General features: G+C 44.0%; 1 protein-coding gene across 5 annotated transcripts in view; it reads right to left on the bottom strand.

Moving 5' to 3' along the window:
- trpm7 (transient receptor potential cation channel, subfamily M, member 7) overlaps nt 1–23,271 on the bottom strand; it is a 171,989-nt gene that overhangs the window by 63,665 nt on the left and 85,053 nt on the right. For all 5 annotated transcript variants that reach the window (XM_059953134.1, XM_059953135.1, XM_059953137.1 and 2 more), the window contains 8 exons: nt 22,900–23,023; nt 20,586–20,658; nt 18,948–19,048; nt 16,269–16,403; nt 10,176–10,229; nt 8,551–8,691; nt 7,152–7,283; nt 1,860–2,140 (listed from right to left, as the gene is read on the bottom strand). In XM_059953134.1, the coding sequence (XP_059809117.1) occupies nt 1,860–2,140; nt 7,152–7,283; nt 8,551–8,691; nt 10,176–10,229; nt 16,269–16,403; nt 18,948–19,048; nt 20,586–20,658; nt 22,900–23,023 (1,041 nt within the window). The remainder of the gene's footprint in view (nt 1–1,859; nt 2,141–7,151; nt 7,284–8,550; nt 8,692–10,175; nt 10,230–16,268; nt 16,404–18,947; nt 19,049–20,585; nt 20,659–22,899; nt 23,024–23,271) is intronic.

Raw genomic sequence — 23,271 nt, 5'->3', positions numbered from 1 at the left:
CACTGGTTTAGAAAGTGACAAGAAACTGAATTGATTGTGTGCTTAAATACAGACAAAAACTTTTTTACAATCACATGAAAGTCACTTCTTCTGAACTCAAATAAGAGATTCTGCAGATGTTGGAAATCTTGAAAAACACATCCAAAATGCTGGAGAACTCAGCAAGTCGGGGGAATGAACAGTCGATGTTTTGGCTGTGATATTCAAGCGAGTAACCTGATGGACTGTCTGTCTGAAATGTCACTGTTTAATTCCCTCTGCAGAGTATTCAAGGACATTTTCAACCTCTCACTGCTATGGGCGGAGGTTGCTTCAAAAAGGCAACAATTATACCAGTGCCCAAGAAGAATAATGTGAGCTTCCTTAATGATAATTACCTGGAGGCACTCACATATAAAGTGATGAAATGCTTTGAGAGGTTGGTCATAACCAGACTGAATTCCTGCCTCAGCAAGGACCTGCTGGCCTACTTGCCTATCGCCACAATAGGTCACAACGGCAGATGCAATCTCAATGGCTCTTCACACGGCCTTAGATCACTTGGACAACACAAACATCTATTCAGAATGCTGTTCATCCACTATAGCTCAGCATTTAATACCATAATTCCCATAATTCTGTTTAAGAAGTTACAGAACCTGGGCCTCTATATCTCCCTCTGTAACTGGATTCTTGACTTTCTAACCGGAAGACCACAATCTGTGCAGATTGGTGATAATATGTCCTCCTCACTTACGATCAACACTGGTGCACCACAGGGGTGTGTGCTTAGCCCACTGCTCTACTCCCTATACACACATGACTGTGTGGGTAGTATAGTTCAAATAGTAGAATAGTATAGTATAGATAAAATGTCATCTTTAAATTTGCTGATAATACAACCATTGTTGGTAGAATCTCAGATGGAGACCAGAGGGCATATAGAAACAAGATATACCACCTAGTGGAGTGGTGTCACAGCAACAATCTTGCACTCAACATCATAAAGACAAAAGAGCTGACTGTGGACTTCAGGAAGGGTAAGACGAAGGAACACATACCAATCCTCAGAGGGGTCAGAAGTGGAGAAAGTTAGCAGTTTCAAGTTCCTGGGTATCAAGATCTTGGAGGATCGAACCTAGTTCTAACCTATCGATGCAGTTATAAAGAAGGCAAGACAACTCCTACACCTTATTAGGAGTTTGAAGAGATTTGGTATGTCAACAAATACTCTCAAAAACTTCTATAGATATACTCTGGAAAGCATTCAAGCTGCATCACTGTCTGGTATGGGGGGGGGGGGTGGGTCTACTGCACAGGACTGGAAAAAGCTGCAGAGGGTTTAAATTTAGTCAGCTCCATCTTGGGTACTAATCTATAAAGTTCCCAGGACATCTTCAAAGAGCGGTGTCTCAGAAAGGCAGTGTCCTTTATTAAGGACTTCCAGCACCCAGGGCATGCCCTTTTCTCACTGTTACCATCAGGTAGGAGGTACAGAAGCCTGAAGGCACACGCTCAGCGATTCAGGAACAGCTTATTCCTCTCTGCCATCAGATTCCTAAATGGACATTGAACTCAGGAACACTACCTCACTTTTTTAATATATACTATTTCTGGGGGTTTTCTGCATGATTTTTAATCTATTCGAAATACACATACTGTAATTGATTTACTTATTACTATTATTTTTTTTCTTCTATATTATGTATTGGATTGAAACGCTGCTGCCACTTTAACAAATTTCACGACACAGGCCAGTAATAACAAAACCTGATTCTGAAATGCTACCTGACTTGACTGTCTTTCTGAACTCAGCTGACATCATGTCCTTAGAAATCAAGATTACTTGAGTATTATGTGCCTACTTTACAATCACTAACCTAGAAGACTGCTTCAGTTCTTCAGAAGTATCATCAACCACATCACTCTGCTTTGCTTCACAAGACATGGATCGATTTAGCTTGCAAGCAACTAAAGCCTTGGCCATGGACTCTTCTCCGTGCTGCCAAAAGAACATAGCCATTTTCTGCCTCTTCATTAGTACAGCCCACACGAGCAGTTCATTGAAAGGATAGGGAAAACATCTGGTTTCAGGGTCATCAATGTCCACAATTTCATCTTTGGTTCTCTTCTTCTTTCCCTGATCAACAGTGGATTCAGGCTAAAAGAGCAAAAAAAAAATCAGTAAGCACTTTGTAACAGGAAAATACCAAGACAAGAACATCAATATATTCAGTAATTCAAGATCAAATTGATTGCTAATTTGCTATGATATGGGGTACATGGATGGGAGGAATATGGAGGACTATGGTCCAGATACGGGTTAATGAGGCTAGGCAGATTAACAGTTTGGTACTGATTAGATGGCCAAAGGGCCTATTTCTGTGTTGTAGTGCTCTATGACTGTCACCTACTCCCAAGGTCTCTGGCATCTCTCAGCTGAGTCTTTTGGTTCCTTGACAGTCTGAGACCCAAGCTCCTCTGACAGGATTTTTCAAAGCTTACAAGTGTCTGATGCAGAGGAGATTCACCACAATGTTATATTTCATTATTTGTATATTGCAGAGACTAGAGAGTTTTCCTGAAGTGGAAGAGGTTAATAGAAGACGTAATTGAGATGTATAAGATCACGAGCTGTAGATAGATTACTTTGCCTTGGTAAAACGAGAGGCAAGAGATTCAGAAGGATATGAAGAGGAGTGGCATGGACCTAGAACACTGCTGGACAGTGTTGAAAGCAAAATCTGGAAGAGTTTCGAATGGCCTAGCCATTCAAAAAGGGTATTGACCAAGTACTGGAAGATGGTATTAGTGTGATTGGGATGGGTGTGTGAGGGGGGCGGGCTGGAAACTGAGTGGTTTGTTTCAATGTTGTATGACTGAGCTCGGAAGTACTTATTTAAAAACATTCCCAAAGAACACAGAACAATATAGCACATTCAGCCCACAATGTTGTGTTGAACCAATTAAATTAGTAATCAAATGGTTCAACTGGCACTGAGTCTGACCCTGTGGTGCAGAAGGATGGGACGGAGAAGAGGAGAGCTGTCGTCATTGGAGACTCTACAATAGTCAGGGGAGCAGTCAGGAGATTTTGTGGACGTGAGAAGGAAACCTGCATGGTTTGTTGCCTCCCGGGTGCCAGGATCCGGGATGCCTCTGACCGGGTGCATGACATCCTGGTAGGAGAGGGAAAACGGTCCTGAAGTGTGAGTTTCGGGAACTAGGCAGAAGGCTGAAGAACAGGACCTCAAGGGTGGCGTTCTCAGGATTGCTGCCAGTACTAAGTGATAGTGATGGTAAGAATTGGAGGAGATGGCAGTTGAATGCGTGGCTGAAGAGTTGGTGCAGGGGACAGGGTTTTAGATTTTTGGACCACTGGGATCTCTTCTGGGGAAGGTGGGACCTGTACAGATTGGATGGGTTGCACCTGAACTCGAGGGGGAGCAATATCCTTGCTGGTAGGCTTGCTAGCTTGGTTCAGGAGGGTTTAAATTAATTTGCTAGGGGGATGGGACCCGGAGCGATAGAGCAGTGAAAGAAGTGCATGGAGTAAAGCCAGATCTAACATATAGAGAGGCTTTGAGGAAACAGCAGCAGAATAAAGGGTATAAAGGTAGTAAGGTAGAAGGGCTAAAGTGTGTGTACTTCAATGCAAGAAGCATCAGGAACAAAGGTGATGAACTAAGAGCTTGGATACATACATGGAATTATGATGTAGTGGCCATTACGGAGACTTGGCTGGCACCAGGGCAGGAATGGATTTGGAACATTCCTGGATTTCAGTGCTTTAAAAGGGATAGAGAGGTGGGGTGAAGGGAGGCATTACTGGTCGGGGATACTATTACAGCTGCAGAAAGAGTGGGTAATGTAGCAGGATCCTCTTTTGAGTAAGTCAGGAACAGGAAGGGAGCAGTTACTCTACTGGGGGTATTCTATAGGCCCCCAGTAGCAGCAGAGATACTGGGGAGCAGATTGGGAGGCAGATTTTGGAAATGTGCAAAAATAACAGGGTTGTTATCATGGGTGACTTTAACTTCCCTAATATTGATTGGCACTTGATTAGTTCCAAGGGTTTAGATGGGGCAGAATTTGTTAAGTGTGTCCAGGATGGATTCCTGTCACAGTATGTTGACAGGTTGACTAGGGGGAATGCCATACTAGATCTAGTATTAGGTAATGAACCGAGTCAGGTCACAGATCAGTCAGTGGGTGAGCATCTGGGGCATGGTGATCACAGCTCCCTGACCTTTAGCATTATCATGGAAAAGGATAGAATCAGAGAGGACAGGAAAATTTTTAATTGGGGAAGGGCAAATTATGAGGCTATAAGGCTAGAACTTGCGGGTGTGAATTGGGATGATGTTTCTGCAGGGAAATGTACTATGGACATGTGGTCGATGTTTAGGGATATCTTGCAGGATGTTAGGGATAAATTTGTCCCAGTGAGGAAGATAAAGAATGGTAGGGTGAAGGAACCATGGGTGACAAGTGAAGTGGAAAATCTAGTCAGGTGGAAGAAAGCAGCATACTTGAGGTTTAGGAAGCAAGGATCAGATGGGTCTATTGAGGAATATAGGGTAGCAAGAAAGGAGCTTATGAAAGGGCTGAGAAGAGCAAGAAGGGGTCATGAGAAGCCCTTGGCGAATAGGGTAAAGGAAAACCCCAAGGCATTTTTCAATTACATGAAGAACAAAAAGGATGGCAGGAGTAAAGGTAGGACGATTAGAGATAAAGGTGGGAAGATGTGCCTGGAGGCTGTGGAAGTGAGCAAGGTCCTCAATGAATACCTCTCTTCAGTATTCACCAATGATAAGGAACTTGATGACAGTGAGGACAATATGAGTGAGGTTGATGTTCTGGAGCATGTTGATATTAAGGGAGAGGAGGTGTTGGAGTTGTTAAAATACATTAGGACGGATAAGTCCCCGGGGCCTGATGGAATATTCCCCAGGCTGCTCCACGAGGCAAGGGAAGAGATTGCTGAGCCTCTGGCTAGGATAAATATGTCCTCGTTGTCCACAGGAATGGTACTGGAGGATTGGAGGGAGGTGAATGCTGTCCCTTTGTTCAAAAACAGGTAGTAGGGATAGTCCCAGTAATTATAGACCAGTGAGCCTTACATCTGTGGTGGGAAAGCTGTTGGTAAAGATTCTTAGAGATAGGATTTATGGGCATTTAGAGAATCATGGTTTGATCAGGGACAGTCAGCATGGCTTTGTGAAGGGCAGATTGTGCCTAACAAGCCTGATAGAGTTCTTTGAGGAGGTGACCAGGCATATCGATGAGGGTGTGCAGTGCAGTGGATGTGATCTACATGGATTTTAGTAAGCACTTGACAAGGTTCCACACAGTAGACTTATTCAGAAAGTCAGAAGGCATGGGATCCAGGGAAGTTTGGCCAGGTGGATTCAGAATTGGCTTGCCTGCAGAAGGCAGAGGGTTGTGGTGAAGGGAGTACATTCAGATTGGAGGGTTGTGACTAGTGGTGTCCCACAAAGATCTGTTCTAGGACCTCTACTTTTCGTGATTTTTATTAACGACCTGGATGAGGGGGTAGAAGGGTGGGTTGGCAAGTCTGCAGACGATACAAAGATTGGTGGTGTAGATAGTGTAGAGGATTGTCGAAGATTGCAGAGAGACATTGATAGGATGCAGAAGTGGGCTGAGCAGTGGCAGATGGAGTTCAACCTGGAGAAGTGTGAGGTGGTATACTTTGGAAGGACAAACTCCAAGGCAGAGTACAAGTAAATGGCAGGATACTTGGTAGCGTGGAGGAGCAGAGGGATCTGGGGGTACATGTCCACGGATCCCTAAAAGTTGCCTCACAGGTAGATAGAGTAGTTAAGAAAGCTTATGGGGTGTTAGCTTTCATAAGTTGAGGGATAGAGTTTAAGAGACGCGATGTAATGATGCAGCTCTATAAAACTCTAGTTAGGCCACACTTGGAGTACTGTGTCCTGTTCTGGTCGCCTCAGTATAGGAAGGACGTGGAAGCATTGGAAAGGGTACAGAGGAGATTTACCAGGATGCTGCCTGGTTTAGAGAGTATGGATTATGATCAGAGATTAAGGGAGCTAGGGCTTTACTCTTTGGAGAGGAGGAGGATGAGAGGAGACATGATAGAGGTGTACAAGATATTAAGAGGAATAGAGAGTGGACAGCCAGCGCCTCTTCCCCAGGGCACCACTGCTCAGTACAAGAGGACATGGCTTTAAGGTAAGGGGAGGGAAGTATAAGGGGGATATTAGAGTGGTTGGTGCATGGAATGCACTGCCTGAGTCAGTGGTGGAGGCAGACACACTAGTGAAGTTCAAGAGACTACTAGACAAGTATATGGAGGAATTTAAGGTGGGGGGTTATATGTGAGGCAGGGTTTGAGGGTCAGCACAATATTGTGGGCCGAAAGGCCTGTAATGTGCGGTACTATTTTATGTTCTATGTAACCTCTTCTGCCTACACAATGTTCATATCCTTCCACTTTCATCACATTCATGTGCCTATCTAAATGCCTCTTAAAAATTCCTAATGTATCTGCCTCTACCACCACCCCAGGTAGCGCATTCCAGGAACCCAACACTTAAAATAAAACCTGCCCCTCACAGCTCCTTTGAAATTACCCCCTCTCACTTTAAATGCATGTCCGTTGGTATTAGACATTGCAACCTTGGGAAAAAGATACCACCTGTCTACTCTATCTAGGCCTCTCATAATCTTATAAACCTCTATCAGATCTCGCCTCAGTCTCGGACGCTCTGGAGAAAACAACTTCTCATTATAGCACATGCCCTCTAATTCAGGCAGCATTCTGGAAAGCAATGTTACCATATTATATTTTTAAGAACAATGCACAGTTTTATAAGCTCATTTAACCTCCTACAAGGCTTAAGTAAGCAATACCAAGAGTGAGTGAACATCAATTCATTGGGCTATATGAATGAAAGTGACAGCAGAATCCCAAGGCAATTCAATAAAACTAAATAACAGCACCAATAAACAAATTTTAAGTTCTTTTAACTGCAAGCTTTTACCAGTATCATTGACATCACTGTACACTCAGTATGATAACAGTTCTGTATGAAGTTGGTATACTCTTCAAAGTTTAAAATCTAGCAGGCAGTGCACTCACCCCCTCAACCTGCCCTAACATGTTGTTTCACATTGGTTAGTACCTTAGGCTTATAAGGTTGTGCAGTCTTAATGAAATGATTATGTCGCGTCTTCTCTTTTTTGTCTGCTCGATTTGTCAATGAATCCTGGTGTTTGCGCAACTGAGGTATACCAGATGAATGGCGACCAGATCTCTGGATTTAAAAAAAATGAAGAAAACCTCATTAAAGTACCAGTGATACTCAAAGGTTGCAATAGATTAGAATTTAATGATGAACTGTGTTCTATTTCATGGTCAACAGTTTTTAATTCCAGCTTATTAACTGAATTGCTTCAGGTTCTGAGATATTTGTCTAAACTTCTGGATAATTCAATAACCAAAATATTACACTTACATATGAAGTGTAATATTAGTAATTCCTTCAGGCTGGTACAATGGGCAACTGCATCAGATGAAATTTGCTGGTAGTTTAGTGGTTAGCACAACGTTTTACAGTACCAATGACCTGGGTTCAGTTCCCGCCGGTGTCTATAGGGAGTTTGTACATTCTCCTGTGAGTGCATGGGATTCCTCTGGGTGCTCCGGTTTCCTCCCACAGTCCAAAGATGTACCAGTTGGTAGGTTAACTGGACACTGTAAGTTGTCTCATGACTAGGTTTTGGGTTAAATCGTGGTTGATTTAGGGCCTACTCCATGGTGTATCTCAATAAATAAAATTTGAAGTGCATACTAAATTCAGGTATATTAAACATTAAACCCTTTTTAAAAATGCAATCAAGTGGTCTTAAAGGTTCATAGTAACTGCATACAACTTAAAGGTGGTCAGAAATGTTAACGAATATTCTAAGAATATTGAATTTTATTAGAACATGAAATACCAAAGTGTAACAATACATAATGCAGTTTGAAGATAAACACAAAATTTGAAAAATAAATTACAGAAAAGCCAAGGGGATGAAAGAAGACAAATTTATGCAAAGTTGATTTGAAATCAAGAGCTCCATGACAATCTGGCTTTCTGCAAACTTTTCTAATTTACTTGCAATTCATTTTATAATGCATAACTTTAGTAGTATTTTTTTAAAACAGAACTAAATACATAAATCAATTTTAATTCCTACTGACAGCAATGTCAAAATGAAGGTGAACAGCCAGTCTTTTTAATAACTATAGATGTAGAGAACAAACTTTTTTTTAAATAAAGAGCTACAAGTCAAGTACTAAATATTACAAACTTGCATCTCCTCTTTCCACAAGTTCAATCAATTTTCGAACTGAACTAGAAATTTTGGTTCAGAAATAGTGCACAATAACTTGTACTCTGTGCTGGAATACATCAACCTCATACTTGTTCCAGGAACTTAAAAAATTTTCCATGACCCCTCTCTCCATTTCACAATACAACTTCAAGCTAGTGACTATTTCTCTGATATCTGAAATATTCTGGAAAATGAGCATACCCTGGTGTGTCCATGAAGATTGTTGTAGATAATTCTGAAACGTTTCCTTGTGTATGTACATCGATATGTTCCACCCATAAGATATTCAATGACGAGTCCTACATCAATCAAGCTGATTTTATAATCTGTAGGAAGGTTCCCCTATGAAAATTAAACCAAAATTATTTATTCCTTGATCAGGATACAATTCCATCCTTCGGGAAATAATTGTACATTAGGATCAACATGTCATTCCAACATATCTCAGGAATCACCAAAAAGTAGTGGATATGAAATGAAATTCAGCTTCTGCAGCCCAGTTTCAAACCTGATCTCCACAGCAGTCTTTGTGGAACTTGTGTGCTCTGATTTCCATCCATTTGTGAGGAAAGGGCTAGTTAATAAGATAACCACCCTGGTATATGAGATGCTAGGATCAGAGCCATTGATGGGAGAACATGGACTTGGTAGACAAAAGAACTATTTCAAAGCAGTATGTCTTGATGATCTAACAATGTTGAACTTTCCCTTTGATTATTTGTAGATGCTTTATTCAACCCAAAGGAAATTACAGTGTCACAGTACAATTACAAGTACACAGATATACAAATATTAGGAGAGAAGTAAGAATAAAAAATAAATTACCTCAAACAGTCTAATTGGGGGGGGGGGGGGGGAAACGATCATCACTTCCCCAGCTATAGGTTGACTCATTATAGAGCCCAATGGCCGAGGGTAAGAATGACCTCAAGAGTGCTCGAGAGCAGCACAGTTGTCTTAGTCTATTACTAAAAGTGCTTCACTGTTCGGCCAAAGTGGCATGCAGGGAAGTGGGAAACACTATCCCATAATTGCCAGGATTTTTCAGAGAGTCCTTTGTTCTACCACAACCTCCAGTGTGTCCAGTTTGACTCCTAAAAACAGAACCAGCCTTTCTAATCAGTTTATTGAGCCTGTTGGCATTACTCATGTTGATGCTATTGCCCCAGCACACCACCGCATAGAAGACTGGTAGAACATGTAAAGGAGAGGCTGTATTAGTGATGATTTAGTGTGCCATATTAAAGGGGGTGAATACTTGTGCAATTACTGTGTTTTATATTTGTAATTAGTTCAGCTCCCTCATATGACATGAAAGTGTCAAAATAAACAAATTAACTCCACTGTAATTCAATGTTAAATTCAAAACAAACATGAAAAATTCCAAGAGGGTGAATACTTTTAACAGAACATAGAAATTTACAGCACATTACAGGCCCTTTGGCCCACAATGTTGTGTCGACCATGTAATCTACTCCAGAAAGTGCCTAGAATTTCCCTAGTGCATAGCCCTCTATTTTTTAAAGCTCCATCTACCTATCTAAGAGCCTCTTAAAAGACCCTATTGTATCTGCACTGGCACTTTGCCAGTTTGTTAAAATTCCACTATTAATGGTACTTTTACATTACACTTTTTTTGCATTAGAAGACTTATCTTACATGTCTTGATTTCTTACTAATTCAGAATTTAACAGATTTTTTAAAAATTTTGGATACATTAGTTCAGGGATTTTTGTAAAATATATATTTTAAAAAGTACTTTAAACATGTTCAGAGATGACATGTAACTGCAAAGGTCAAAGACTAGCAAGAGTACACTTACTTACCTGTTTAACATCTCTCACTAGGTGAAGCAGTGTTGGATTCGTTGGTCCTTGTTTCTGCATTGAAAGAGTACAGAATCAGGAATGCAGTTACCCTAAATAGTAAACATCAAGGAATGGCAGAGCTAGCAATTTATTCAATGCTGATTCATTTTGCTAAATGTTAACAACTTCTGCAGGGCCAATAAATGACTTGAAATTAATTTTATTAAGTCCTAATGTTATTCTTCATAAGGTAATGTTGAATATTGAACAGTATAGCACAGCACAGGCCCTTGAGACAACAATGTCATGCCGATATGTAAACCTACTCCAACAGCAATCTAACCCTTACCTCACATAGCCTGTGGTGACCCACTTTCTGCGCAGGCAAACCGGCTCACAAATAGCCAGCGCGTGGGGGGAGACTTTGGTAATGCACCTCTGACATCATTTCCGCCGGAGAGGGCGGGTGCTAGGGACTTAAATGCCAGCACCGCAAAGTTTGAATAAACTAGTCTTGAAACGACTTACTGACAGCGTGTCGTTATTTCAGCGCTGTGTGTAGCACATCGCTACACTGGTGACCCCGACGGTCCAAACGGAATTTGGACCAAAGATGACCGACTCTTCATCTGTTCACGCAGTTTCACTAAAACTGAAGACTTTCTGGACGCTGCGACCACACGTGTGGTTTAGCCAAGCAGAAGCCCAGTTCCAGATTCGGCAGATCTCTTCTGATTCCATGCGTTACTACCACGTGGTGAGTGCCCTTGACCAGGAGACGGCCACCCAGGTTGCGGAGTTCATACAGTCGCCCCGGGAAGAGGGCAAATATGAAGTATTCAAGGCACTGCTCACTGGGACCTTTGGCTTCTGACGGCATGAGTGGGGTGCCCACCTGCTTCACCTGGATGGTTTGGGAGACAGACTGCCATCAGCATTGATGAACGAGATGCTGTCCCTGGCTGACAGACACAAGCCCTGCCTCATGTTCGAGCAAGCGTTCCTAGAGCAACTGCCCGAGGACATACATCTGCTGCTGGCCGACACAGATTTCAGTGACCCTGGAAGGTGGCGGCCCGGGCAGACGTGCTGTGGAAAGCCAAGAGGGAGAGCATGGCGTCCGTCCGTCAGATTACCAGGCCACGCGCCCAACAGCAGACCAGACCAGGTCCAGCAGGGGGGCGCACACAACACAGAGGCAGGAGTGAGGAAGCCAGTGAACAGTGTTGTTTCTACCACCCACGGTGGGGCACAAAAGCCCGCTGTTGTCGCCTGCCCTGCAAGGGCCAGGGCCAGCTGCTGCTAATGACTATGGCGGCTGGCCACCAGGACAGCCTTTTATACGTCTGGGACAAACAGTCGGTACACCGCTTCTTGGTCGACACTGGAGCGGAGATCAGCATCTTGCCCCCGACAGGGTACGATACCCGCAACAGGAAGCCAGGACCCACCCTGAGGAACGCAAATGGCAGCACGATACGGACCTACGGCACCTGCACAGTGCAGCTGCAGTTCGGCGCCAGCCGGTTCACGTGGGACTTCACTCTGGCCACGGTGGCCCAACCACTCCTGGGAGCGGACTTCTTGCGAGCTCACAGCCTGCTGGTTGACTTGCAAGGGAAAAGACTGGTACATGCTGAGACTTTCCATACATTCTCACTGGGTGAAGCCAAGTTGCCGGTCCCACACTTGGACTCCATCACGCTGTCGGACAATGAGTTCACCAGAATCCTGGCGGACTTTCTATCGATTCTGGCACCACAGTTCACGGCAACCATACCCAGACACGGGGTACAGCACCACATTCCGACCCAGGGACCACCCCTCCACGCCCGTGCACGAAGGCTCCCCCCAGAACAGCTCCGCCTGGCAAAGGAGGAGTTCAAGAGGATGGAGAAATTGGGGATCGTACGGAGGTCCAACAGCCCATGGGGGTTGGAGACCATGCGGCGACTACCACAGACTGAATGAGGCTACCACTCCAGACCGCTACCCCGTGCCGCACACACAGGACTTTGCAGCAAACCTGCACGGGGCAAGAATCTTTTCCAAAGTAGACTTCGTCCGGGGATACCAACAAATCCCGGTGCACCCTGAAGACATCCCCAAAACAGCACTCATCACCCCGTTCAGCCTGTTCGAGTTCCTCTGAATGCCATTCGGCCTGAAGAATGCCGCACAGACGCTCCAGTGGCTAATGGATGCAGCGGGGCGCGACCTGGACTTTGCATTCATCTATTTGGACAACATCCTTGTCGTCAGGAGCATCTGTCCCACCTCCGCCAGCTCTACTCCCGCCTGAGTGATTTCGGCCTCACGATCAACCCAGCCAAATGCCAGTTCGGTCTCGATACCATCGACTTCCCGGGCCACAGGATTACCAAAGACGGGGCAACACCTCTGCCCGCCAAGGTAGACGAGATCCGCCACTTTGCCCGGCCCAACACGGTCAAAGGCCTGCAGGAGTTCATTGGTATGGTGAACTTCTACCACCATTTCCTCTCCTCAACAGCCCGTATCATGCGCCCTTTGTACACCCTGATGTCGGGTAAAGGCAAGGACATTACTTGGGACGAGGAGGCTGCGGCCGCTTTTGTTAAAACCAAGGAAGCCTTGGCAGACGCTGCGATGCTGGTGCACCCCAGAACAGACGTTCCAACCGCCCTCACGGTGGACGCATTTGACACAGCATTCGGTGGGGTGCTGGAGCAGCTCATCGGGGGGCACTGGCAACCCCTGGCGTTCTTCAGCAAGCACCTACAACCACCCGAACTCAAGTACACAGTGCTTTCGACCTGGGGCAGTTGGCACTGTATCTGGCAATCCGGCATTTCAGGTACTTCTTAGAAGGCAGGCTGTTCGCTGCATTCACGGACCACAAACCGTTGACCTTCGCGTTCTCGAAGGTATCAGATCCCTGGTCGGCTCACCAGCAGCGACATCTGTCCTACATCTCCGACTACATGACAGACATCCAGCATGTCTCGGGAAAGGACAACGTCGTGGCGCACGCACTCTCCAGACCAGCTGTCCAGGCCCTGTCCCTGGGGATGGACTATGCAGCACTGGTGGAGGCGCAGCAGGCAGACGACGAGATGCCCAGCTACAGGACCACAGTCTCAAGTTTGCAGCTGCAGGATTTTCTCGTAGGCTCAGGTGAGAGGCCCCTTCTGTGCGACGTGGCTACCCGCCAACCTCATCCCATTGTCCCGGCAGCCTGGAGGCGGCAAGTTTTCGACACCATACACGGTTTGGCACACCCATCTATCAGGACAACCGTCCAGCTTGTCTCCAGCAAGTTCTCATGGCACGGATTTCGCAAGCAGGTCAGTGAATGGGCCAGAACATGCACACAGTGCCAAACAGCCAAGGTGCAGCAGCACACTGAAGCCCTGCCGCAGCAGTTCGAACCCACCCACCAGAGGTTCGACCACATTCATGTGGATATCGTGGGCACCCTACCAGTGTCCCGAGGAGCGCGGTACCTCCTAACTATGGTAGACCGGTTCACGAGGTGGCCAGAGGCGGTCCCGCTCACCGACTCATCTGCTGATTCCTGCGCCCGAGCACTGATCGCAACCTGGGTAGCACGCTTCGGGGTACCGGCCCACATTACCTCCGACAGAGGTGCCTAGTTCACCTCCAGCCTGTGGTCAGCTATGGCCAGCCTGTTGGGTACGCAGCTGCACCACACAACTGCCTACCACCCACAGTTGAACGGACTGGTGGAAAGCTTCCACCGTCACTTGAAGTCGGCTCTCATGGCCCGCCTGAGAGGATCTAACTGGGTGGACGAGCTTCCCTGGGTCCTGCTTGGAATTCGCACAGCGCCCAAAGAAGATCTGCATGCCTCGTCGGCCGAGTTGCTGTACGCGCACCCCTGGCCGTCCCGGGAGAGTTCATACCAGCCCCAAGGGGCAAGAGGAAGAACCCGCAGCAGTCCTGGACAGGCTACGTGAAAGGCTCGGCAACCTGGCCCCCGTACCAACTTCACAGCATGGACGGACCCCGACCCATGTACCCAAAGACCTGCAGAACTACAAGTTTGTGTTTATATGAAGGGGCAGACACCGGGCACTGCTACAGTGGTCGTATGAGGGACCATTCAAGGTGATCAACAACAACGGGTCCACGTATGTTCTGCACAGTGGGGGGAAAGAGGAGGTTTTCACGGTGGACCGACTCAAACCAGCCCATGCGGACGGTGCAGCTGGTCGAGGTTCAGGCACCGCGGCGCAGAGACAGACCTCCCAAACAGAGGCTGATCCAGACTGTGGACATTGGGGGGGTGTATCACCAGTTCTGCGGGGGGGTTATGTGACGACCCACTTTCTGCGCAGGTGAACCGGCTCACAAACAGCCAGCGTGTGGGGGTAGACTTTGGTAATGCACCTCTGACGTCATTTCCGCCGGAGAGGGCGGGAATTAGGGATTTAAATGCCAGCGCCGCGAAGTCTGAATAAACTAGTCTTGAAACGACTTACCGACTACACGTCGTTATTTCAGCGCTGTGTGTTGCACATCGCTACAAGCCCTCATTTTTCTTTCAAACACGTGCCTGCCTAACAACCTCGTAAATGTTCTTAGCGTTTTTCTTTCTACTACCGCCATTGGTAGCACATTCTGTGCATCTACTACTGTGCAAAAAATCTACCTCTGACACCCCCCCCCCCCCCCAATAGAGCTACAACAGTACTTTGCGGCTCTTGAACTCCATACCCTGGCAAATGATGCCCAACACAACATGTGCTTTCTTAGCCACCCTACATTTTGCATTTGTGCATTTCTTTGCTCTATGGATGTGAACCCCAAGGTCCTTCTGTTAGCCCACAGTGCTAAGAATCCTGCCAGTAACTCTGTACTCCACCTTCAAGAAGTGTTTCACTTGACACTTCTCTGGACTGAACTCCATCTGCACATTTCCTACCGATGTCCTGTTGTAACCTACAACCTTCTACAGTATGCACATCACCAATTTTCATGTCATCTGCAACTTATTAACCCATCCACAGCAACCTCTTCTCTCACTTCCCACAGTAACTGGGTTATATGCTGCCTAGCCCCAGGGACTTATTTATCCTAATGTTTTACCAAAAGTTCCAGCACATCCTCTCCTTTTATCATGACATGTTCCAGCACACTAGCCTGTACTACGCTAACTTCACACTGATCAATGACCCTTTCAATGGTGAATATTGAAGAAAATTATTCACTAAAGACCTCTCCTACCTCCTCTGACTTCAGACACATTTCCACTTTTATCCCTGATATGACCTACACTCACTCTAATTATTCTCCTGTCCTTCACATGTGTAGATTGCCTTGGGGCTTTACTTAATCCTACTCACCAAGGCTTTCTCATGTCTTCTTCCAGCTCTCATAAGACCCTTTTTAAGCTCCATGATTACCTTACAACTCTCAAGAGTCTGTCTGATCTTAGCTTCCTTCTTTGTCTTGACTAAATGTTCCACTTCTCTAGAAAACACAGCCTTGAAATTGAAGGGCGACCCTTTAGAATAGAAGCAAAGAGGTTTTTTTTAAACCAGAGAGTACTGAATCTGTGGAATATCGTGCCACACACTGCAGTGGAAGCTGTGTCCATGTGTATATTTAAGACAGAAGTTGATAGTTTCCTGATAAGTCAGGGCATCAAAGGATATGGCGAGAAGGCAGGTGTATGGGGTTGAGTGGGATCCAGGATCCGCCATGATGGAATGGCGGAGCAGATCCGATGGGCTAAATGGCCTAATTCTGCTTTCATGTCTTATGGTCTTAACAACCATGATTCCTTCATGGTTGAAGTTCCAAGTCTATCTACAATCTCCCTCTTTAATTTAGTAAAATGAGGCATTTCAACACATACAAAATATGAACTCATGATTTTCTATACATACAGCTGGAGTACTTCAATTAATTATTGCATTCTGATGTCAAACCATTAACTACTCCTTACATTTATTGAAGGAAAAAAAAAACAGAAAATGCTAGACACACTGAGCAGGTCTGAACCATTTATCTTTGAATAGATGGCATCTGACCTGTCGAGTGTTTCCAACATTGTTCTGCTTCAGACTTCCTGCATCTGCAGTTTTTGATGTTTTGTACACTTACGGTATTGTACAGCTCTTCAAGTCTCGGGATTGTAAGAAATTTATGCATGCTGACTCCATTTTCAATGAGAAGTTTTACAAATTCGACTCTATCCATTACAAGAGCATCCAACATTGCTTGTTCAAGTGATCCAACCTACAACATTCAATAATAATTACAGGTGGAGACTACTGCTTTAAAAAACACACACACACAATATCATACTATAGAGAAAACATCAAAAAAAATTAATGCATTTCTGATGCTGGGCATATCTTTTGTTGAGATCCATGATTCAGGATTAGAACCTTTCTGGAGAGACGTTAGCACCATCTTCTACATAGCAGAGCACTGGCCACAAAAGCAAGCTCTTCAAAATCAATGGGAAATACTTAATTTTAGCATTAAGTTTTATTTTCGAAGGTCTTCAGCAATTGTAAATGTGGGTTCAAAGCTACTCAAATCCTTTAGTGCAAATGGAGCAGGAGTTAGCAATCTAGCATATCAAACCCGTTTTGCCATTCAATAGGATTATGGCTGAACTGGCTATCGGTTTAACTCCATCAAGTTGCCTTTTCCCCATGAACCTTCAATTACCCTGCAATGCAAAACTTTATCTACCTAGCTCTTTCTTAAATACATTTAATGAAGTAGCCTCTACTGTTACTCTGCAGCAGCATAGCAATTAACACAACACTATTACAGCTCGGGGCATTAGAGTTCGGAGTTCAACCCCAGCGTCCTCTGCATGGAGTTTGAGTCTTCCCTGTCGAATGTGAGGGTTTTCTCCAGGTACTCCAGCTTCCTCCCACAGTCCAGAGACGTACTGATAGGTAGGTTTATTTGTCATTGTAAATTGTCCAGTGATTAGGCTAGAGTTAAAATCTAGGGTTAATGGGCGGCACAGCTTGAAGGTTCAGAAGGGCTTATTCCATGCTCCACCTCTAAATAAATAAATCCACACAAAATGCTGGAGGAACTCAGCAGGGCAAACAGCATCTATGGAAAACAGTAAACAGTCAATGTTTTGAGACCCTTCTTCAGGGCTGGAAAAGAAGGGGAAAAGTCAGAGTAAGAGGTGGGGGAAGGAGAGGAAGTACAAGGTGGCAGGTGATAGGTAAAATAGGGAAAGGGGAAGGGGCTGAAGTGAAGAGTGGGAAGTTGATTGGTGAAAGAGATAAAGGGTGGAGAAGAGGGAATCTGATAGAGGACAGAAGGCCATGGAAGACAGGGAAGGGGTAAAAGCACCAGAGGGAGGTGATGGGCAGCTAAGGAGAAAACGTGAGAGGAGGGAAACAGGAATGGGGAATTGTGAAGGCAGGGGGTGCTGGAAATCAATTACCAGAAGCTCAAGAAATCAATGTTCATGCCATCAGGTTGGAGGCTACCCTAATGGAATACAAAGTGCTGCTCCTCCAACCCAACTGTGGTCTCATCACAGCACTGGAGGCGGCCATGGACTGAAATGTTGGAATGGGAAGTGGAATTGAAATGAATAGCTATAAGAAGATCCTACTTTTTCTGGCTAACAGAGCGTAAGTGCTCAGTGAGGTGGCCTCTCAATCTACGTTGGGTCTCACCGAAATACAGGAGGCCACCCATGAGCACTGGACACAGAAGATGACCCCAACAGACTCGCAGATGGTGTCGCCTCACCTGGAAGGACTGTTTGGGACCCTGAATAACAGTGAGAAAGGAAGAGCAAGGGCAGGTGTGACACTTGTTCCACTTGCTCAAGGAAAAATACCAGGAGGGAGATATGAATGGACAAAGGAGGGAAAGATGTGCTTGGTGGTGGGATCCCATTGGAGATGGCAGAAGTTAATGATATATAATAAATCTATTCCTCAAAACACTGAGGTTATGTATCCTAGCTCTCATCTCACCTAGGGGCGGAAACAACCTTCCTGCCTTTATCTTATCTTTCCCTTTCATAATCGTATATGCTTCTATAAGATCCCCTCTCATTCATCTGAATTCTAGTGAGCAATCTCAGGTGACTCAATCTCTACTCACAGGCTAACCACCTCATCTTTGGAATCAATGTCACAAACCTGCCCTGCACCAACTCCAAAGCCAGTACATTTTTCCCCTCAGGTAAGGAGACTAGAACTGCATGCAGTATTGCAAGAATGGCCTCACCAGTACCCTGTACAGTTGAAGTAAAACCTTGCTACTCTTAAATTCATTCCCTCCAGCAATGAAGGCCAACATTCCGTTTGTCTTCTTGAAAATCTGTTGCATCTGCAAACCAACTTTTTGCATTTCATGTACCAGCAGCCCAAAGTCCCTCTGCACAACAGCATGCTGCAATTTTTCACCACTTAAGTAATCTGATTTTCTATATCTCTATCTCTCTTTAGACCTTACGCAAAATTGTACTTTCCATTCAATTTAGTGTCATATATTACACCTACTCCCTTCTTCCAAATCGTAAATGTACGTAGTGAATTGTTACGGGCCCAACACCGACCCCTGCAGCACTTCAGGGTTCTCTTTGAAACTGGAAATGTGGGTCAGGAGAAGCCCTGTGCCTTGATGTGCTGGGAGGCAAACTCCCACTGGAGGCCTGTGCAAGGAGAAACAGCAGGGTGTGGGAGCATAGATAACTAGCAAATAGGACAGCAGAAGACACACTTTGCTCCTTTCTCTCCTTTGTTGAATATAAACTCATCCTTGTACTTGACATGTTGTACTCACCAGCCATTGCTGCCCATAAACAAATGCATGATTCTTGGCAATGTCCACTCTATCCCATGCCAGAGTTAAGATCAACTGATCAAAGGTAGAAGAATTGGTACCTGAATTAAGATTTAAAGATTCAGTGAAATACCAGATTTAACTATTGCATGGAGTATGAAAAAGTTGTGGTTCTTCAAAATACTTTCTCCTTCTGAACAATAAAGAAATAGGTTACTTTTAAACTGATTTCACATTCACTCAGAGTAAAAAGTGGACTATTAACAGCAGGCAAACTTTATCTTTCATGCTTGGCCAGCTTGTTTAGGTTGAATACAGCATCATTCAACACCTAACAGATGACTGCATAATTCCCCTGACAACCACAGTGCTCTCCATAACTAACATATTTGGAGACCATTTCACAGTAATGTAGCAGTTAATGTGGAACTATTACAGCTCAGAGTGGAGTTCAGAGTTCAATTCTGGTGCCCTCTGTAAGTCCTCCCCATGGAATGCATGGGTTTTCCCCAGGTGCTCTAATTTCCTCCCATAGTCTAAAGATGTATTGGGTAGTTATAATTGGTCATTGTAAATTGTCCTATATTAAGTTGGGTTAGATCGGGGTTATTGGAGTTTGCTGGGAAGCTCAAAGGACCTGAGGCCTATTCTGTGCTGTATCACTAATTAACTAAAACACTATCCTTCCCTCAAAACAGTTCCATGCTCTTATTAGAGAGGTCGTCTTAGTCTATTTCATCTATTCTAGAAAAGCACTACAAGAATTACTGGGGAAATAGAAGTGGCAGAGCAATTAAACAAACACCTATGAAGTAACCTTCTAGAAATACTAAGAAACCATTAATCCAATGAAGATGAGGAAATAAAAGAAATAAGAAAGAAATTATGCCTCAGAAATTAACAACAATGAAAAGCAACCAGTGGCCAGGGTTCAGCAGTTGAACCCAAAATAGTAAAAGAGTAGCCTTGGAAACAAGTTATGCCAGTTACTGTTTGCTTCGATATGGACAGTCAGAGGTTTTTTCCCAGGGCTGAATTGGCTAGTACAAGAGGGTATAGTTTTAAGGTGCTTGGAAGTAGGTACAGAGAAGATGTCAGGAGTAAGCTGTTGTTAGGTTTTTTTTAAACACAGAGAACGGTGAGTGCGTGGAATGGGCTGCCGGCGGTGGTGGAGGCGGAAATGTTAGGGTGTTTTAAGAGACTCTCAGATGGCCACATGGAGGTTAAAAAAAATAGAGGGCTATGGGTAAAGCCTAGGTAGTTCTAAGGTAAGGAACATGTTTGTGGGCCAAAGGGCCTGCATTGTGCAGTCGGTTTTTTATGTTTCAATTCCATACATAATTTGCACACACTGGTAGGTGGTAATGTAACTTCACTGTGGAATTTGAAACAACACACAGCTGCAGAGGCCAAGGCACTGAATGTATTTAAGAAGTAGATATATTCCTAGATGCAAAAGACATCAAGTAGTCTACTTGGTACCTTATATTTCAAACTAAAATAAAATAAGATTAAAAGTGCATCTGTAACTTTTCTTCTCATCCCTCTTACATTCATCACCAATGTGGTAAAGCCAAACAAAGGTTATGATGCAAAAAAAAAGATAACCTAGGAAGATGTGAAATCTAGAATACTTGCCCTTTAACAAAGCTGTTAGAATGGCAACGTCTATGTCCTGGTGTTCCTCTGCCCCAATGTGATATACCGTGATCTGAAATTATAGATCCACAATCAAAATCTTAACTCTTGCACTGCTTAATAAAATGTCTCTGTTCAATTACTTTGATTATTATAGCCAAGGTTTCTGCAGGTATCAAACTCAAGTGTGCAGACATCCCTCTCAGCTAACCCAAAATTGCCCCCAATCAATAACAACAAAAATGCACTTTTGGAGAGGAATGGTAACTTAGGATTTGCTCAGTCCATGCAATATATCTGCGCAGATCACAATATGGAAAATATAAAAGCAGTGTAACGTGAAGAATCTGCATTCCAACACCAAAAATTTCCGGGATGGAAAAGTCAAAGACGACGTGTCCTCTGGCTTGGTGGAAGGGTCATTATATCAAACAGCGATCAGGGCAGTAAAGAAATTCCAGTTAACACGAACGGTGGAGGTCAAGTTCAGGTCTGGAAGACCAAGAAAACTTTCCGAGACAGCTGCTCACAGGTTTGCTAGAAAAGCAAATCAAAGCCCCCGTTTGACTGCAAAAGACCTTCAATAAGATTTAGCAGACTCTGGAGTGGTGGTGCACTGTTCTACTGTGCAGCGACGCCAGCACAAATATGACCTTCATGGAAGAGTCTTGAAAAGAAAATGCTACCCTAATGCCACAAAGTTCAGTGTTAGCAGTTTGCAAAGGAATGTCTAAACAAGCCTGATGCATTTTGGAAACAAGTCCTGTGGACTGATGAAGTTAAAATAGAACCTTTTGGTCCCAATCAGCAAAAGTATTTTTGGAGAAAAAAAGGTGCAGAATTTCATGAAAAGAAAACCTCTTCAACTGTTAAGCATGGAGCTGGATCAATCATGCTTTGGGCTTGTGTTACAGCCAGTGCCACGGGGAACATTTCACTGGTAGAGGGAAGAATTAATTCAATTAAATACCAGTAAATTCTGGAAGCAAACATCAGACAATGTGTAAAAAAAGCTGAAGTTGAAAAGAGGATGGCTTCTACAACAGGTTAATGATCCTAAAAACACCTCAAAATCCACAATGGACTACCTCAAGAGGTGCAAGCTGAAGGTTTTGCCATGGCCCTCACAGTCCCCCGACCTAAACATCATTGAAAATCTGTGGATAGACCTCAAAAGACGGCCCAAGAATCTCACAGAACTAGAAGCCTTTTGCAAGGAAGAATGGGCGAAAATCCCCCAAACAAGAATTGAAAGACTCTTAGCTGGCTACAGAAAGCATTTACAGGCTGTGATACTTGTCAAAGGGGGTGTTACTAAGTACTGACCATGCAGGGTGCCCAAACTTTTTGCTTTGGGCCCTTTTCCTTTTTTGTTATTTTGAAACTGTAAAAGATGGAAATAAAAAAGTAATCTTGCTTAAAATATTATAGAAATGTGTCATCTTTAACTTTATGCCTTTTGGAAATCAGGTCTCGCTTAGCTATTCATAGTAACAGAAATTTTGACTGGGGTGCCCGAACTTTTGCATGCCACTGTATATGAGGATATTACAGGAAAGTTGCACTAATGTAAAGAGCAGCCATAATCTTGCAGAATGGCAGTCGTCACAAGGCAGTAACTGTTGCTCCTACTTCTTTATCTTACATTTTAGTACAGTACCATGGAACAGGTTACCAGGGTGACAATGGAACAATTGAGAAAGGGAACACATAGCTAAACAGCTCAGAATCAAGTGGAGGATTGGAAAGGGCAGACAGGCCAGTGTTTTCTTGTGCAAATACTGTATTGCTACAACACATTCTGCCTGGATGATGTATGCTGAGCATCACACCATCACCAGTGCCAGCTTTCCTCATTTCTGACTGTCCTCCAGGAGGACAAACTATTTTTTCCCCAAATTAATTTGTGGGAACTGAGGGCATTTACTGAATTCAAAGTTCAAAGTAAATTCATTATAAAAATATTATATACATTTTAATACTGTTATAACCACATTGAACTCAAGATTCATTTTCTTGCGAGCAATCACAATAAATACAAGAAACGCAATAGAATCAATGAAAGACCACAACCAACAGGATAAACACCCAATGTGCAAAAGACAAAACTGCAAATACAAAAAGAAATAATAATAAATAAGCAATAATTAGGGAACATGAAATTAAGAGTCCTTGAAAGCAAGCCCCTCGGTTAGTTCCAAGCATTCATGTTAACAAGTGCACGCGCAGACATATCCACGGCTATAGATGAAATTTAGATCTGGCCCTGAGGCAATATTTTCTAGCTCACAAGATGCTTATGTGACAAACTTACAAGTTCTCTAGCCTTCATACATTCCATCAGAGTCTGGAATAAATGATACGCCTCATTTTGGCTGAAGTTGAAGGTCTTTTTAATTGTGGTGAGAATTTCCAATTCCAACCCATCAGGAAGCATTCTATTGGAGAACCAAATACAATACCAATTAACCAGTTAAGTCTACTGAGTATATTAATCTTGAAAATATTTAACAATTGCAGAAATTCTACAAGTGCTAGAAATCCAAAGTAACACACACAAAATACTGAAGGAACTCAGTAGGTCAGGCTGCATCTTTGGAAATGAATGAACAGTTGACGTTTTGGGCTGAGATCCTTCATCAGGACTGGAAAGGAAGGGGGTAAAGATGACAGAATAAAAGAGGTG

The sequence above is a fragment of the Hypanus sabinus genome, chromosome 28 (genome assembly GCF_030144855.1).
Source record: "Hypanus sabinus isolate sHypSab1 chromosome 28, sHypSab1.hap1, whole genome shotgun sequence".
Taxonomy (NCBI): Eukaryota; Metazoa; Chordata; class Chondrichthyes; order Myliobatiformes; family Dasyatidae; genus Hypanus; species Hypanus sabinus.
Note: the sequence above shows the minus strand (reverse complement) of the source record. Positions and strands in the feature narration are given on the sequence as shown.